General features: G+C 42.5%; 1 protein-coding gene across 1 annotated transcript in view; it reads right to left on the bottom strand.

Annotated features, from left to right (window-relative positions):
• METTL9 (methyltransferase 9, His-X-His N1(pi)-histidine) overlaps nucleotides 1-18,989 on the bottom strand; it is a 56,556-nt gene that overhangs the window by 24,609 nt on the left and 12,958 nt on the right. Inside the window, exons 2-4 of the mRNA XM_089674805.1 lie at nucleotides 10,638-10,828; nucleotides 4,758-4,967; nucleotides 4,215-4,399 (exon numbers count right to left, since the gene is read on the bottom strand). Coding sequence (XP_089530931.1) covers nucleotides 4,215-4,399; nucleotides 4,758-4,967; nucleotides 10,638-10,828 — 586 coding nt within the window. The remainder of the gene's footprint in view (nucleotides 1-4,214; nucleotides 4,400-4,757; nucleotides 4,968-10,637; nucleotides 10,829-18,989) is intronic.

Raw genomic sequence — 18,989 nt, 5'->3', positions numbered from 1 at the left:
GCTGATTGGCGAATCAGTGATCACATGCAAAGTAGTAAGCAAGATGTCACTTGTGACATCATTGCTTACTACGTGTGAAATCTGTGAATGATCACAGAGGTCACATGGTACAAGGCTATTCACAACAGCCTTGTACCATGTGACAAGCTGTGACCAATCACAGCTCACTCAGTACTTCTCAATGACTGCAAGAATGCAGACAGAGAGAAAGAGAAATGATTGCTTTTACATCCTATATGGGTGTAAAAGCAATCAATGTAAAAAAAAAAAAAATCTTCATCACCCCCCACAAGTAGTACAGTGTCACCATGGTGACACTGTACTGCTAGGGTGACAGTATGTAAAAAAAAATAAAAATAAAAATATAAAAAAATAAAATAAAAATGTAAAAAAAAAATCATTTTTGGTTATAAACTAATTTGGAATTTTTTTTTTTACTAAAAAATTAACGGAATAAATTTTGGCCAAGATTTATGATGAAATATTATTTATTTGCAAAATTTTATTAAAAAAAAAAAAAAAACACTTTTTCAAAATTTTTGGACTTTTTCATTTACATAGTAAAAAAAATAAAAATCCCAGCAGTGAATAAATACCACCAAAATAAAGCTTTATCTGTCTCAAAAAAATGGTAAAGAATTCATATGGGTCAGTATTGCATGACCGTGCAATTGTCATTCAAAGCGTGATAGCGATGAAAGCTGAAAATTGCCCTGGACAGGAAGGGGGTAAAAGTGTCCGGAGAGGAAGTGGTTAAAGCTGAACTTGGGGGAAATGAAAAATCTACTCTTGCAATGGGCTCAGACTGCCCAAGATAAATGCCCAGTTCTGCCTACATTACCCATATAAAACCACTTTTACTTACATTATACCTAGCTCCTCCATGTGATTTGTCTCCCACAGCCACTACTCTTGGGCATACCGGCTCTGGCTGACATCACACACAATGCAGGGCCAGTTGTTCTGCATTGTAAGTAAAGATGCCAAGCCTATAACTGAGTGTCACAAACAGGTTATCGACAGCTGCCAGGGGATCAAAGGATAAGGTAAGTAAAAATCCTTTTTTATGGGAACCCCAGGCAAAAACAAATTTTTAGATATTGTCATTTTCCTAGAATTCAGCTTTAATATAGGTTAAAAAAAGATGTTATGTATTTTTTTTAATTATTCAGGATATGTATATGAGGGTTTTCATATTTGCTTATTACTGGTGCTACTTCTTTCTTCGTCGTGCTACACATTTGTCACATGCTGCAAAGCCAAGTATTATAGGCGCAGTCAAATAAATGGGACTACAGCACAACGGTGTGGCACTTACAGGGCTAAAAAAGGCAATGAGGAGGTGACACATTGCCTTTTCACCACCTGTTAAACACTTCACAGATCACTTTTTCAGAGGGGTGGCATGTGCTCTAAACATAGCCTAAGCAATTAGTGGTGCACCGAAATGAAAATTCTGGTGCTGAAAATGGAAAATGCAAAATGCACTTGGCCGAAACGCGCAGTTTTTAAAAATGAATCTATATTTTTTTGGGGAAAAATGCACTTTGATTAAAAAAAAAATATATATACCCAAATTTTTTTGTAAAATATGAAAGAGGATGTTATGGCGAGTAAATAGATACCCAACATGTCATGCTTTAAAATTGAGCACGCTCGTGGAATGGTACTTAAAAATCTCCATGGGTGATGCTTTAAAAGTTTTTTACAGTTTAGCAGTGTAAAGTTACAGAGGAGGTCTAGTGCGAGAATTATTGCTCTTGCTCTGACGTTCGTGGCAATACCTCACGTGTGGTTTGAACACCATTTACATATGTGGGCCTACGTATGCGTTCACCACTACGTGCAAGCACGGGGGGATGGGAGTACTTTAAACTTTTTTTTTAATTATTTATTTAATGATTTTTTTTTTCTTGCACTGTCCCTTTAACCGTTTCAATACCGTGCAATTTTACCCCCTTCCTGCCCAGGCCATTTTTCAGGTTTCAGCGCTCTCACACTTTGAATGACAATTGCGCGGTCATACAACACTGTACCCAAACTAAAATTTTATCATTTTCTTCACACAACTAGAGCTTTCTTTTGGTGGTATTTAATCACCACTGGGGTTTTTATTTTTTGCTAAATTAACAAAAAAAGACCAAAAATTTTGAAAAAAAAAACACATTTTTCTTTGTTTCCGTTATAAAAGTTTACAAATAAATAATTGTTCTTCATAAATTTAGGCCGAGATGTATTCTCCTACATGTCTTCACAAACTATGGTATAGATCTGAAAATTGATCAATCCTGAAGTACTGACGGCCAATCTAATTTCTTGAGGTCCAAGAATGTCAGAATAGTACAGATATCCCCAAATGACCCTTTTTTGCAGAGTAGACAGTCCGACGTACTTCATAAGAGGCATGGCGAGTTTTTTGAAGTTGTATTTTTTTGTCATAATTTTTCGGAAAATGAAAAAATGAAAAAAATTATTTTCACTATTTTTTTTTTTACATACTGTCACCAGTGCAGTACAGCGTCATCATATAACTGGCATGGCGGTGAACAGGGACACTGACTGGTGACAGTATGAAAAAAATATATATTTTTTTTTTTTATTTTTTATTATATTTAATTTTTTATTACATTTTTTTTAAGATTTTTTTTCATATTTTACTATGACCAAAATAGTACAATGTTACCATAGTACCAGCAACGGGAGCCGGTACTCGGATCTGTCATCGGCCGTGTCCGAGGTGCACGGCCGATGACAGATCGCACTGCTGCGCCGCTCTGCACTAGCGCAAACGGCGCATGTGCGGGAGCACGCCAAATGGCGTGCACCCGGAATGCAGATACACATCTGAAGCAGCCAAACGGCCATTGGCCGGGCGGCTAATGGTTAAAAAATGTTTTAATCACTTTTGTTCTTATCACAAGAAGTGCATCCCTTGTGATAGAAATAATTTGTGACACGTCCTCTTTATGGAGAGATATGGGGTCAATAAGACCCCACATCTCTCCTCTGCAATGTAAAGCATTGGATCGAAAGAAAAAGAATTGAAAAAAAACGCGGCCAAACCGAAAGTCACATCACTCCGGTCCTCCAAGGGCATAGAGATGTGTGGAGGCCATCTTTCCTTCACTCATCTCTATGCCCATCACTGGGATCGTTTGATGGTTTCTCAGGTAAGGCCCAGAACTACCAAGCGGCGGCGGCAGCGATGGCAGGTGGGCGGCGGCGAGGGGCAGGGGTTTTTTCAGCACCTGTATCGGTGCTTTTTTTCATTTCGGACGAAAGGGGTGTTTTTGGCCAAAACGTTTCGGCCACCAAAATTTTGGTGCATCCCTATTAACAATATGTGTATAAGTTGAAGAACAAGGATGAACACATTAGAAAAAATCCTCTAACTCTACTTAGCTCTTAGCAGTTTTTGAACTTGAGGTGTTCACTACTGTGATTCCTAACAATAAATAGTATCCGTATAACCTAGTCTCAGAATAATAGCAGGGTTCATTTAGCAACACTGATTCTACAGTATTTGTTTTTTTTGTATATTTTTTAATGCGTGGCTGCAGAAATATCAACCCAAATTAATCAAAAGAAAGTTTACATAGAAAGGGGTAAAAAAGAAAGCATAAACAAAATACCTAGGGGACGGTGTGAAGTAAAGTTCAATAAGAAATATTTGGAGTCAAATGAGAAGTATACTTTTAAACAAATGAACAGTTCCCATTGTTTCCCGCTATACCTCCTATTTACTTGCCTGAGATTAGCATGCAACTCAGTTTGGGAGCTGCAGCCTACATTGGCAAGCACTTTAATCCTCTCCTGAGCCAGCAGAGGTGAATGGTACTGTGCATGTGTAGTTTTGTTCTTCTGTAGGTCATAATAGGAAAGCTTGTGTGCCTGCAAGCCTGTCAGTACCTCTGATACACAGAGCAGGATAGTCTGTCAAACTGACAGCTGAACCCTGTGCACATTATCCCAAGGCGTAATTTGCAGCTGAGCGTACTGTGTGTACCAAAAGTGCTGACAGTGGCTCTTGATACACAGATGGTGGTCAAACCATCAAGTTTTGAAAACATGCGAATGAGTCCGGGCAAAAAAACAGAAACAGACAAAATTGGTTTGTCTTGAAACTGGAATTAACTTCAAGATCAATTTTTATTATATAGTGATTAAAAGCATAGTCTATGAATTTAAGTGAAAAACGCACACCAGACACTTACCATTTTCTACATAGGGGTGGAAAGGCAGAACTAGGGCCAATATAACACGACCTCGGGTTGGTTCAAGGACACTTCTCATTTCCTTCAATAAAGTGACAGGCTGGTGGCATCGGTCAAGGAGGTTTAAACAGCTGATGACGTCATACTGGAATCCTGTCCTCTGCCATTCATCGATATTAAGCACTCTACCAAAAGAAAGAACATACATACTTCTAAGCTTACTGCATTAGCAAAACAGCACAAATAAAGCTGGATATCAACATCCATAAAGCTGAAAACTGTGGTGTTGGCTATAAAGCAGGGTTTAAAATTTCGAGTTTAGACCTAGTAGCCAGGCACAAACCTTACTCTCCACCAGTTGCCCCACCCAACCTTGCCCAGCTCCACCTCCAACTAGGACAAGTAGATTGTCATGAGGGACAAGTAGATTGGTGCACAGATTTAGTCTGTGGACAAGTAGTTTTTCAAAAAAATTCCACACCCGTTTGTTAACTCCCCCCATACTACGTAGGCATGCACAGTACCTGGAAACACAAACCATACCTGTACTTTTTCTTCTGAAGTTGCCATATCATAGTCTGTGACATCTCTGTCACATAGATTTCCTCAAAGTGCGGGCTCATAACTTTTGTTACTTCACCGTCCCCTGCTCCCAAGTCCAGCAGCCTCTGGGATTTCCAGTCTGGGTTAATTTTGAGAAGTCTCTGGAATTGTTCTGGGGAAAAGACGAACATAGACCCCCTACCCAGCAACCTATTACAGGAAGAAAAAAAAAAAAAAAAAGTCAGGCTAAAATGCAACAGTGTTTAAAAACCTTAGAATGCACCTAACCAGCAGTAAACAAGCTTCAAAACACACTCCCACTGCACTAAAGTTTCTGTCCCTATATGCAGTAAAGTATGCTTGTTATACTTACTGAGGAACCTAAGAGGTTAGTCCTCTTCATTGTGTGAAAAGGATGTTTGATCGTGTCTTCTCTGATACTCCCCCTCTTCTACGGTCTCCAATCCATCTGCTGATAGCACAGAGCTCTAGGAGTTACTCTGCACATGCTCAGTTTAGTGTGTATTGGTAGAGATTTTTTTTTCTTCTTTGTGAGAGTGCATGTGATCAGCACAGAGCCAATCAGCACTGTCCAGACAAGAGAGTCAGGGGTCATGCAGACACATGGGGCAGTCAGAGAAAACTCCTCCTAAAAGTTTTAACCCATGTTCAGTTGGATACTGACAGAAGTCACAAGACGTCTATATACTGCTGATGATGAAAAGGTATTTAGCAGTTTATATTTACTACAATAATTGCATTTCCATGTTCTGTGTACTGTGGGAGACCAGATATAGTGAATGCAGGGTATTGGGTTTAGTAACACTAAGTCGTTTTCTTAGCAGTTCAGCCTTTACTGCTTCCCCCTCCCAGCAAGGACTTAGCAGCTTTCTAAATCTCTAATGTAGACACAGAGCAGGAGCTCTGGGGGAGGGGAGCAGAATGAGCAAATCTACTGAAAGGACTCCAAAGCTTCTGCTGTACATTTTTAAGGAAGAATTACTCAACAGTGCCAGCACTTAGAGTTTAGTGGGCATTTCTTTTTTAAAACAGAACTTAAAATAATTGCTGTGAGATGGTATTTTTAGCAAAAGAGATTTTGCATGTCTCTTTTGCCTGACCACTTGTCTACCTGGGTATATTTTTAAACATCCTGGTACTGGAGGGGTTAAAACAAGCTCACACCTGCAGTAGCATTACCATTTTCTTCAGCCAGATCCTGGCTTTTAGAGAAAAAGTGTAAAGGTGCCGCCACCTGCCATGGTACCTGAATGCTCCTGCTTCTATAGGGAGGATGGGACCATGGTAAATGCGGTCAAGATGGGAAGTGGGAACATCATTTCTGATCTGCTCTCTGATCAATGCACCTGCAAGCACTTAGATCTGAGCATTTCTGGCCTTAGAGTTGTCAGAGTCCAGCTAAAATTCTGGGTAAACAGCTGATCAAAGACAGCCCTGTGATTGGCTATGGCAGATGTCAGGGGAGACATTAGATGTCTCCATAAAAGAGAACCTGTCACCTTCCAATGCCATTACACAGGGTACTTGTTAGTGAAAAACAAATGTGCTAAAACAACATATATTATAATAAAATAAATATAATTTAATAAAATTTGAAAGCAATACAGTCTACCTGCACACACACTGGAATACAAACATGTGGGTAGGGCATGCACATGTATGTTGACAGCAATTGAGCATTACATATTAAGTATTGCCATGAACATCAGGAGTGAGAGCAATATTTCTAAATTTCTTCTGAGTAGGGTATGTTTATATGCATTCTAAAGGTGGCGTTGAATCTTCTTCCTCTAAACCCCAGATTACCAACACACAGCCACCAGGCCCCTAGTGTAGGTGAAATTAAAGGTCTAAGCTCTGTGTCCTCAAGTGAGGAACATATTAAGATATGGATCTGAAGGAGCAAAAGCCATCTTATCCTGCCAATAATTCAAGACTTTTTTTTTGGGAAGCAATACTGTGCTCCTCTGTGAGAGATACCTGGGTGCTTTGTATCACAAGTACCACATTTTTTCTTAGGCTTAACAACTTTGTCCACCAACTTAGACCAAAAAAAAGAAGATATATGTACACTTAAACTAGACACAAGTCTAAAAAAGCCAAAAAGCTGCCACAGGCAAATCCAATAAACACCCAAAAAGCCTAGGCATACCTAGGAAGAGTAAGACCTTGCTTGTAAAACAGTCCCCTTTAGCTTCTGCACCAAAGAGCTCCAAGGGAAGGCAAGGTAAACTACCTTGTTCCCTTGACCACAGGTCGGAGGGAACATGCGGAGCGCAACCAGCAAACCCTCGGTAGAAAGGCAGGACACAGCTCAGAGACTGGGACCTGACTAAACTGGGAAAGGAGACAATAATCACTAGGCCCAGGGGAAAAAAAGCAAACATTACAATGTGTACTCCTGGACAGTCTGGAAAACAATCAAACTGAGGACTAGGTGGGTGGGAGCAGTTTTTAACCTCTTTTTGGTTTGTTTTTCCTGTTGAAGGCAGAGCAAATTATCTCTCAGGTAGATGTCCTGGAAGATGATTAGGGAAAAAGGGCAATTAGATTTACCGTATTTTTCGCTCCATAAGACGCACCTGAACCTAAAGCAACGCCTAGGTTTTAGAGGTGAAAAACAAGAAAAAAAAATATTCTGAACCAATGGACTGCAGACACAGTACAGGAGATGACCAGAGAGACTGCAGACACAGTACAGGAGATGACCAGTGACTGCGGACACAGTGCAGGAGATGACCAGAGACTGCGGACACAGTACAGGAGATGACCAGAGACTGCAGACACAGTACAGGGGATGACCAGAGACCGCGGACACAGTACAGGAGATGACCAGAGACCGCGGACACAGTACAGGAGATGACCAGAGACCGCGGACACAGTACAGGAGATGACCAGAGACCGCGGACACAGTACAGGAGATGACCAGAGACTGCGGACACAGTACAGGAGATGACCAGAGACTGCAGACACAGTACAGGGGATGACCAGAGACTGCGGACACAGTACAGGAGATGACCAGAGACCGCGGACACAGTACAGGAGATGACCAGAGACTGCGGACACAGTACAGGAGATTATTATTATTATACAGTATTTATAAAGCGCCAATAGTTCGCTCAGCGCTGTACATTACAAAGGGGGACAGAACATGTGACAGAACAATACGAATACAATGCAAAACATGAAGGGATTGAGGGCCCTGCTCTTTCGAGCTTACAATCTAGGAGGGAGGGGATGGTGGCACAGGAGGAGATAGCTGTGGGGGATGGAGTGGTAGGAAGAGTGGAGGAGGTTGGCAAGTTAGCAGGGGGTGGGGTATGCTTCCCTGAAGAGGTGGGTTTTCAGGGTGCGCCTAACGGAGAGGAGAGTAGGTGATAATCTGATGGGTTGGGGCAGGGAGATCCAGAGGATGGGTAACACCCTGGAGAAGTCCTGGAGGCAGGCATGGGAGGAGGAGACCAGGGAACTAGAGAGAAGGAGGTCTTGTGAGGAGCGGAGTGTGCGTGCTGGGTGGTACTTGGATATTAGGTCGGTGATGTAATTTGGGGCAGTATGGTGGACGGCTTTGTACGTCAGTGTTAGGATTTTGAATTTGATCCGTTGCGCAATCGGAAGCCAGTGGAGGGATTGGCAGAGGGGGGTGGCGGAGATGGAGCGGTTGGAAAGGTGAATGAGTCTGGCAGCCGTATTCAGGATCGACTGAAGCGGGGATAGCCAGCGGCGAGGCAGGCCAGTAAGGAGGGAGTTGCAGTAATCGAGTCGTGATATGATGAGGGAGTGGATGAGCTGTTTAGTGGTTTCTGGGGTTAGGAACGTGCGGATTTTGGCGATGTTGCGGAGGTGGAGTCTGCACGAGCTTGTTAAAGATTGGACTTGGGGCTGGAAGGATAGGTTGGAGTCCAGAATGACACAAAGTACTCTGGCCTGCGGGGTGGGTTTGATGGTGGCGTTGTTGGATGTGATGGAGAAGTCAATGGGGGGTGGTACGCGGGCTGGGGGGAAGACAAGAAGATGGCCAGAGACTGCGGACACAGTACAGGAGATGACCAGAGACTGCGGGCACAGTACAGGAGATGACCAGAGACTGCGGACACAGTACAGGAGATGACCAGAGACTGCGGACACAGTACAGGAGATGACCAGAGACTGCGGACACAGTACAGGAGATGACCAGAGACTGCGGACTGCTGACAGCAGTGTGCCCACTGAGCATGCGCGAGAAGCGCTGCACTTTGTGAATGGCCCGGCATCTTCTGGGATCTGTCATGTGTCCCAGAAGACGCTGAGCCATTCACAAAGCACAGCCGGGTGCCCACACTAAAGATGCTGGCGCGGGAAGACTGTACAGCGCTGGACCGAGGAACAGGTAAGGTCCTGCTGCAGAGAAGAGCTGAGCGGCCGGCCCGATATTCTGACACGGTGGAAATACCGGACCGGCCGCTCCAACTGACATTTTCCCCCCTTTTTTTGGAGGAAAAAAGTGCGTCTTATGGATCAAAAAATACGGTAATTTTTTTATGCCAGTGATTAGTTATTGGGAAAAGCGGGAGGGGGTACTTGGAGGAACCCAGAGATTAGCTGGAGGTGTTCATCAAATTACTAGTGTCTTCTTACCCTGTGAAAGGAGACAGCAGCTAGCAATATATGGATGGTAATCTCATTTTTTTAGTCAGCTCTTCGTGCTTTAAATATATTCAGCAAAAACAGAAAAAAAAACACTGAAAGGAAGTTTCTTGCAAACTGAGGTGTTCCTGCAAAGCACAACCTAAAGTGTATCCATAAGCAAAATGATTTGTTTACATTTTTTTTAATAAAAGAAGAATGAACAGGAGCATCATCCCATTTGAAGATTCCCCTTCAATTTCTGTCCTAGAGGCAAGACAGGAAGTGAGACGAAAAACCTCTCCAAAATCCCCGCTTAGACAGCAGTCACCAGAACGGCAACATCAACATTGGAGTATCCACCTTTCTCTTTCAGGGACAACTGTAAAAATGGGATTCTGGAATTACCTGTAAAATTATTTTCCTGAATACATCCCAGGACACAGGGTATCTTCTCCATCAACATAGGATTATGCTGCCACCTTCGGGTGATTGGACACTGGCAAAAAACCCCCAGAAAATCCCCTCCTAGGCATAACCCCTCCTAGCGAGGCAAGGCTTCTGTATTTGTAGTAAGCTGTGAACCACAAAGGAAGAGGAGCAGGAACTCTGTGTCCTGTGATGTACTCCAAAAAAAAAAAAATTACAAGTAAACCAAAAAGGTAATTTGCTTTATTGTACATCCCAGGACACAGGTTATCTTTATATCCATCATGATGAGATGTCCCAAAGCACTGAATGTGAGAAGAGGGCAATACTGCAACAATCCAACAGGCCACAAAAAAAAAAAAACCTGAACAGGTCAGAACCTCACACAGCAGCCTACAAGACTCGCCAAGAAAACAAAGCATCCTAAGCAGCTCAAACATCCAGTTGGTACAACTTTGTATGAGCCAAAGACCAGGTAGGAGCTTTACAAACTTGAGCTACTAAAGCCTGACAACACTAGAATTAAAATTGAAGCCTGGCCTGGCTGGAAAATTATGCCTAGGAAGGGATTTTTTTGTCTTTTTTTTTCCAGCGTGCAATCAACCAAGGATGGCAGCATAACCCTATTGTAATGGATATGACCATACCCTGTATCATGGAATGTTTGATAAAGTTTGGATTTCCTATAACTGTGTGTTCTAAAAGGAAGACAAAACAAAATCAAAAACGTTTGGACTATAGATACCCTTTAACATACAGTCATACATTTACAGTTGTACTTTGGGTTTACCATTGTGAAAGGTGTTTGAGGACGGCAACACTTACCCATTGATGGAGGTTCTGGACATAAACATACTGAAAACAGAAGACATGAAGGAATGATACAACTGGATAGAGAGCCAGCCAGATTTTTCAATACTCCTGTCAAGAAATGTCTGGGTCCCTTCATCTAGATAACTCTGTGCAAACATTGGTCTTAGAGCTTCGCTTATCTTCTGAGTGTCACATAGGTACCACTGAAGGAAAAGCAAAAGAAAGAATAAAGCATTTTAAAAACACTATGCAATAAAAAAAGAAGAACTGTGGCAAACTAATAAACAAACAAGAATAAGAAAATAAAAGAGTTTCAAACAGGCTATGGCTGCAGGCACAAAATTCTCTGGTTCTTAGGTATATATATATATATATATATATATATATATATATATATATATATATATATATCTCTACATATTTTTATTTTGGTTTGGATAAAGTAGGGAATGATTTGCATTAAATACACTTTGAGGGTCTATTCGCATTTGGTTGTTTCATACTCTTGCATTTTGCTGTATATCAAAGTAGAAATGCCATTCTTTCATATGTGGCTCATTCATATGTATATGCACAGTTTAGTGTGAAAGAGAAACTATATGGCTGCAGTCACATCGAAGTGTGTACATAACTACATATGCTGCAACACACAAAACAGTGTAAATGTAGAATAAGGAAAGTTCTTCAGTTTGTTTTCATTCTTGATGTGACCCTGTTGCAAAATCAGGTCTCCCGTCTGTTTTTCAGGCAAACCTGAATGGAAGCTTCATGTAAGTCTATAGGCAGGCAGATGAAAACGGACTAATGTTCATTTACACCACCTAAGTCCAAGTCCATCCAGGTCCAGAAAAAAATAAATAAATAAAAATGCTTTCTATTCAGACTTAAGCTGCTTTCACACTTATGTTTTTCTTCTGGTTTGGTGTTAAAAAAAAAAGCAGAAGAAAAATGTGTGACCATGTAATCCTATGGAACTCTTCACACTGGTCTGTTGCGGGTTGCCTGCGTTTAGTAAAAAAAAAAAATCATCAAAAACACACCTACCTTGTGTTCTTTGTTACAGTTTTTGAGTCATGTGTCCTGCAAAAAAACGCACCGTAAATACGGTTAAACCAAGGCAAAAACGCATATACATTTTTGCTACGGATCAGTGTGAAAGTAGACTGAATCGAACATGGTTCTGCAAATGTCTGCTGACAAATGCAGACAAAAAAACTGAATGGGCACGGAGGTCACAAAAGTGACATCTGTCTCGTTCTCCCCAAAATCAGGAGAGGATGTTTTCATAGATCTCATGCTGAGCGGTGCATGTCTGTGTGAAAGGACCCTTACAATGAATTTCTTATTTACTCCTTTTTAGTCTGCTAAATATACAATTGAAAAAATTCTGTCTGTGTGACAAGTGCAAAAAACCCCCCCAAAAAACCTGTTGATCTTGCCAGAAATCGTCAGCCAATTCAACTTCCTGTGCTCTCTGCATCTGCTGTACATTTATTACTTACAGTGGGGCAAAAAAGTATTTAGTCAGCCACCAATTGTGCAAGCTCTCCCACTTAAAAAGATGAGAGAGGCCTGTAATTGGCATCATAGGTAGACCTCAACTATGAGAAACAAAATGAGAAAAAAAAATCCAGACAATCACATTGGCTGATTTGGAAAGAATTTATTTGCAAATTATGGTGGAAAATAAGTATTTGATCAATATCAAAGTTCATCTCAATACTTTGTTATATATCCTTTGTTGGCATGAAGTCTTTCTGTTTCTCCCGAGTGCTTGGCATTTCCCCCTATGGATACGTTTGAAGGTGGTCCTTTACCTATTGGAGAAGTGGATTTTCGATTAACTACAAAGTTTTTCATCCTGTTATTTCGATCGATGAGGATCGGTGTGCTGCAGAGTTTCCGTTTCTGAAGATATATTTATGGATGATCTGCCATTATATTATCAAGGTTTTTTGGTGAAATTTTTCATATTCAGACACTTTTTTTGCACAAAAGTTTTTTGCACCTAAACGTTTTTTTATATTTTTTTGTGGTATTGGCATATATATATATTTTTTTCTGGACTTATGATTTGATGATTTCTTCATATATATTTATATATTTATACACATTTACTAGCGCAAATTATTTATTTATATGTACTGGCTTAAGCAGGGGGACACATCTGACACTGCAGGATCTGAGTCCCTGGCGGCGTAGTGTGTTACTGATGGTAGCTTTTGTTACGTTGGTCCCAGCTCTCTGCAGGTCATTCACTAGGTCCCCCGGTGTGGTCCTGGGATTTTTGCTCACCGTTCTTGTGATCATTTTGACCCCACGGGGTGAGATCTTGCGTGGAGCCCCAGATTGAGGGAGATTATCAGTGGTCTTGTAGGTCTTCCATTTTCTAATTATTGCTCCCACAGTTGATTTGTTCACACCAAGCTGCTTGCCTATTGCAGATTCAGTCTTCCCAGCCTGGTGCAGGTCTACAATTTTGTTTCTGGTGTCCTTCGACAGCTCTTTGGTCTTCACCATAGTGGAGTTTGGAGTGTGACTGTTTGAGGTTGCGGACAGGTGCCTTTTATACTGATAACAAGTTCAAACAGGTGCCATTGATACAGGTAATGAGTGCAGGACAGAGAAGCCTCTTAAAGAAGAAGGTACAGGTCTGTGAGAGCCAGAAATCTTGCTTGTTTGTAGGTGACCAAATACTTATTTTCCACCATAATTTGCAAATAAATTCTTTCCAAATCAGCCAATGTGATTGTCTGGATTTGTTTTCTCATTTTGTCTCTCATAGTTGAGGTCTACCTATGATGCCAATTACAGGCCTCTCTCATCTTTTTAAGTGGGAGAGCTTGCACAATTGGTGGCTGACTAAATACTTTTTTGCCCCACTGTACATTGTTCCCAGCTACCTGAGGACTACAGAAGATTTCCCTGTATGAGAAGAAGGGGAAGTGTTCTGTAGTCCTAACACTCTTCCTATCCAAGGGTGACAACACTGATTTTCAGCAGATACAGTAAGTGAATACTGTCACCATAAGACAGGAAATAAGTCACTAGCAGGATCACCAGGAGTGAAAAAAGGAAAAAAAGCCTGAAAAATAATGCAGCCACCACAACTAAAGACGGAAGAGCTGCAAGATTTATTATAGGATGTATTTTACATTTTGGAGTTTGAGCGTGTTTTACCCCTTGACTGTCACAATGCATCACACTGTTGAACACTCAATCCATGACTGCAGAGCTAGAAAAAAATTGTCACTCTTAATGCTTTCATTTAATTATATCTTAGCCCAAGGTTCCCAAACTTTCTGAACAAAGGCCCAGTTCACTATCCTTCAGATGTTAGGGGGGCCAGGCTCCATCTAGTGGATACAGAAAAAATGATCTTGGCGTTAGTTGTCAATGTGAAGATGGATTGTGCCACATCGCTAGAAACAGCTTGAGAAAAATCGCATCTTGTCGCTACTGTCACCCAGAGAAATTGCAGCCCGTTGCTAGTGTCACCCAGAGAAATCGCACCCCGTTGCTAGTGTCACCCAGAGAAAATTGCACCCCGTTGCTAGCACCAGCTCAAGGAATTGTTCCCATCTTTGCATCAGTTGCAGAAATTATGCCTAATCTTTGGTGACAGCGGGAAGAATTATGCTCCACCATTGGTGTCAGTTGAAGGAATAGTGTCTCATGGTGTCAGCAGGAGAAACAGCACTCCAAGGGCCAGATAAGGGCAAGTATTTAGCTGCAGCTTGAGAACTACTATTTTAGGTCTGCTGCATGAAGGCAAAATTAATGTACAATGTGATTACCTACAGAAAATGGCAGCAGAAGATCTGGACTGATGACAAAATTTTAAATATCTGGCTCTAACAGAATGCAATTTCTCTGCCAAAGGGCTGGAGAATGGTACATAGATGAATATCTGAAGGCAACAGTGAAGCATGGTGGAGGATCTCATAGGTCTGGAGTTGCAAATAGAGTTGGTAATTTGGCCAAAATTGATTCATGGTCCCCTCACTGCTTAGAGGTACTGGCAACATACAGTACTATGAATGAGGCATCTGATCAGTCCTAGCTTCGTTCTGCAATAGGATTTACCCCAAAACACATGGCTAAAATAATAAAGAGCTATCTGCAGTACAAAATGAGAACAAGGAATCATACAAGAAATGGTACGGCCTCCATAGAGTCTGCATTTCAAACCAGTTTAGGATTACTTGCAGGTACAAATAGAAATAAAAAGCTAAAGTCTATGGTGGAACTGCAGCAAGTTTTAAACAGTTGTCTGGGACAGGATACCAAGCAAGTACCTTCAGAAAACTGCATGCAAGTATACCTAATAGAATTGTTACTATGTTAAAGGAGGGTCATACCAAATATTGATTTAGCTCCCGGTCATGTCGGGTGCGATTTGGCATGCAAATTGTAGGCCAAGTCGCACCCTATTGTCCGCCATTACAGCACTCATATCGGTGTGGGTCTGACTTGGTCAGAGCCCCACCGATTTCTAAAGTAGTACATGCATTACTTTTTGTACAGGTTGCATAGACATCTGTGTCAGATGTCTTTCAAATTGCAAGGAAACCGGCAGGTCACCCGATTTTGAAATAGTGTGACTTCACTGTAAGTCGCACAATTTTAAAATCGGCTTTGATGTGGCCAGGGGCTTAATGTAGTTTTTGTCTGTTTATAAACACTAACCTAGGAAGTTTCTGGTTGATGAATAATAAATATTCATAGGTGGGGCGTAGCTTAGACATGGCAGGGTGAAGACGCTCTCTTTCAGAGCTCCCGGCCAGCGGCTCCCTTGCAGCCTTACCGATTCACCTCATATTGTCAGTACCCACCGGTACCCCGAATAACCAAGAAACCGGTCCGCCACCTCACTACCTCCAGCTGCAGCATAAATTGCTACCTGAAGCCACAACAACCAGCGGCCTCCACTCCAGAGCTCCCCAAGATGGCGTCAACCCTCCACATGGCTCCCTATACAGGAAAGGATGCGGCAGCTCACAGACCTTCCCAGCAGCCATGTCGCCGTTCTCTCCTCTCAGCGAACTCTTCCCATGTTTCCCCCACTCCCTGGCAGTCTCTACTGATGTGGATGAAGTATTACTCGACCTGGGACATCACATTTCTCCTCCTGCCTCCACAACACACAAAGGATATCTGCTTCAGCCCAACCCAAACTACTGAAGGGCAGACCTTGCTCCCCAATCATCTCAGCTCTCACTTAGGGGGGAAAATGAGCATAAGTTATGGGCATTTCTGCAACAACTGCCCACAAGATCAGATTTTGAGACCCTTGCAACTAGAATGGAGACAGCCATGAGGGGAGAAATACAGAGCCTTAAACAGGAGTTAACCTCCTTAGACTATAGGGTTACTGGACTGGAACAAGAACAGGGCAGTGTCCCAATCCATGAAAACCTTAGTCTTCCCATAATGACCTTACTGACCAAGTCATCCAGCTGCAGATTTTATTAGATGACCCGGAGAACCGCAGTCGCAGACAAAATATTTGGTTGAGAGAGGTCCCTGAATCCATACCACAATCAGAGCTACGTACCATGGTAACTACCAACATTAACCGCTACCCAGATCGCCCATCTGACACGGACATAGTTATTGACTGGTTCCACAGTACCCTCGGCTCACAGTCCTCCTTATCCGACAGGCCCAGGGACATTGTCTGCTGTCTACACTCCTTTATTCTTAAGGAAATTCTACGGTGGACTTGGCATGTGGGTGTGCTGGACTTTGATGGCGCACCGCCTCATGGATATTTCAAGGAGAACTCTGCTAATGTGGAGGACAATTAAACCACTCCTGGATGGCCTCGGGGAGAAAGGACTTACCTACAAGTGGAGTCACCCGTTTCATCTCGATGTCCGAAAGGGCCTGAATACCTCTCCTCTTCGCCATCCATCAGAACTACAGGACCTGTACATCTTTGCTGAAATGTACCCGATCCATGTACCTAACTGGCTTCTGGTGTCGATGCCCCAGAACCCACAGCACCGGGCCCCCTCGGGTAAACCACAAAGAAGCCAGAACAACCAGACCTCGAAGACGCCGCTCCCAGGCTTACATAGCGCCTATGCCTTGCGAAGATCGAAGATGCTGACCATTGATCCTTCCTACGTTTTGTATGAGACTGTTTGTTTGTTACCAACTAGAAGACGTGTTGACCCCAAGGGGTTCACCGGCCCTCTCCAATGACTCTGGGGGTCCCATAAGAGGGCCCTGCGGACAACCCAGGGAACTGTAGTTGCCTGTTGTGACCTCCAAATGCACATTAGAGTGCTCTGTAACAGGCCCCCAACTGTAAATATTGTAATTAATGTGATAGAAGGTTCTCCTCTTATGTGCTTCTGTTACTTCATGTGTTTCATGACTAGTTGATATGTCTTTTTTTTAGGTTGTGTATTGGCCCCCTCTGGGAACTCACGAGATGTCCAGACCTTTAACCCTAACCAGGAGGGTTGCTCCTTGCTCTGGAGTGACCACTCCATTCTATTTACGGAGATGAGGAGGCTGGCCTTCCCCTACATCACCACTTGGCCATCCTCTGCATTCCTGAGGGGTTACTATAGATTTTGCCTTCCCCTCGCCCTACTGCATGGACCGGGGATTGACGAGAGGGCTTCTGGGTTTCCCGGTGATGAGGATACCTTGCTAATCTGCCCAAAATCTGGCACACCAGGCAGCTATGGTTGTTGATCTTTATACATTTAACAGGACATGTGTATGTTGGCACATGCCTGTGTATGTTTGCATGCGTGGATGGATGTATGGGTACAAGCATGTGTGTATGTATGTATGTGTATACATGTCTACTGTAGGTATACATGGATATATCTGTGTGTGTATATATATATGTACGCATAGCCACCAGGATATCCGTATATGTTAAGTACAATTGCTGATTTGACTTATCTACATGGTTTTCTAATGGTTGTAACGGCATACCAGACATAGGTAATACTGCTGCGGGGAGTTCCCACAGCCGGGGCTCTGTGCCTCATTGTACCCTCCCACACTAGGAATACTCTGCCCTGGTGGCAGTAGTTCTCCTTTAAAGAACTTCTTTTTCTAGGTGGAAATCTTTTATCTATCTTCTTATCCTTTACCCTTCTTTTCGCATCTGCCCCCCCCCCCCTTGCCCTTCTCCTATACCCCCCTTTTCTTTCCTCTCTCTCGCTTAGACTTTTCTTGACCCCCCCCCTCCTCATTTAGGGAGTGGAAGACTTCAGTTCCCTATCTCTGGCAATATGGCTGTTAAATTCCTTTCCTGTAATGTTGAGAAGCATACCAGCTGTCTAGCTGAACTATGGAGACACACACAGGGTACATATAGCCTTTCTCCAATAAACTCACTTCAGGGCAGACAGGGTGCCAAAACACCAATAAACACTTCCCAGTGGCTTACCATAGTACAGCTCCATCCTCCAAATCTAAAGGGACAAGCATTCTCACAGCCAAAACCCTTCCCTGGCAGTTCATCGATGAGCACCAAGATCCAGAAGGCAGGCTTCTACGCCTAAAAGGGACACTTCACCCTCAAACATTCACCCTTGCGAATATCTACCTTCCTAATACAAACCAAATTTCAGTCTTGGGAGGCCCTCTTGCATACCCTGGAATCTTTCGTAGAGTGTACCCTTATCTTAGGGAAGGGGAGGGGGTAGAGAGATTTTAACCTTACACTAAATCCCTCAAGGGATTCCTCTGTGAACTCATCCCCAGACCGAATCTACCTTAAAGGACCTTCTACATGCTCACCAGCTGGTCAATATTTGGAGAATTATACACCCACAAGAACACAATTACACTTTCTGTTCTGCTACTCATGGATCTTACTCCAGAAATTACTTCTTCCTACTACAGCTTTCTTACCCATTCTCATTCCTGTGGCCTCTAAAACGTATATTGGCCAAATCACACTCTCTGACCATACTCCAGTTTTCCTGATACTCGTCCAAACTAATTTGTCTCCTAGGACACTTAACACTTAAGACTTAAAATACTTCTTAATTGATTTTCACCTACCCACATGGATCATCGTCACATCTGTGATGTGGTTTTTCTTATGTTTATCTACTTGTACTTGTTTTCATTTTTTCTCATGCCTTGTTTTGTTAATCTGCTGAAAATGTAATAAAGACAAATTTGCCTTTAAAATACTTCTTAAAGACCCAGAAACAGTTAAGGAAGTACTTAGTACCCGTGTTAGTGGCAAAGTTTGATGTAAGGTCTTGGTTACAAGCCCTCTCTCAGTGTGGTCTACCCATAAAATGCTATATCAGGAGGATCCTCATAAAACTTGGTCATGCCGCCAAACAAAAGCATGCCAAAACCTTAACCGACCTTTTA

This window comes from Staurois parvus, unplaced genomic scaffold (assembly GCF_062004578.1).
Source record: "Staurois parvus isolate SC_StPar_1 unplaced genomic scaffold, SC_StPar_1.0 ptg000152l, whole genome shotgun sequence".
Classification (NCBI taxonomy): domain Eukaryota; kingdom Metazoa; phylum Chordata; class Amphibia; order Anura; family Ranidae; genus Staurois; species Staurois parvus.
Note: the sequence above shows the minus strand (reverse complement) of the source record. Positions and strands in the feature narration are given on the sequence as shown.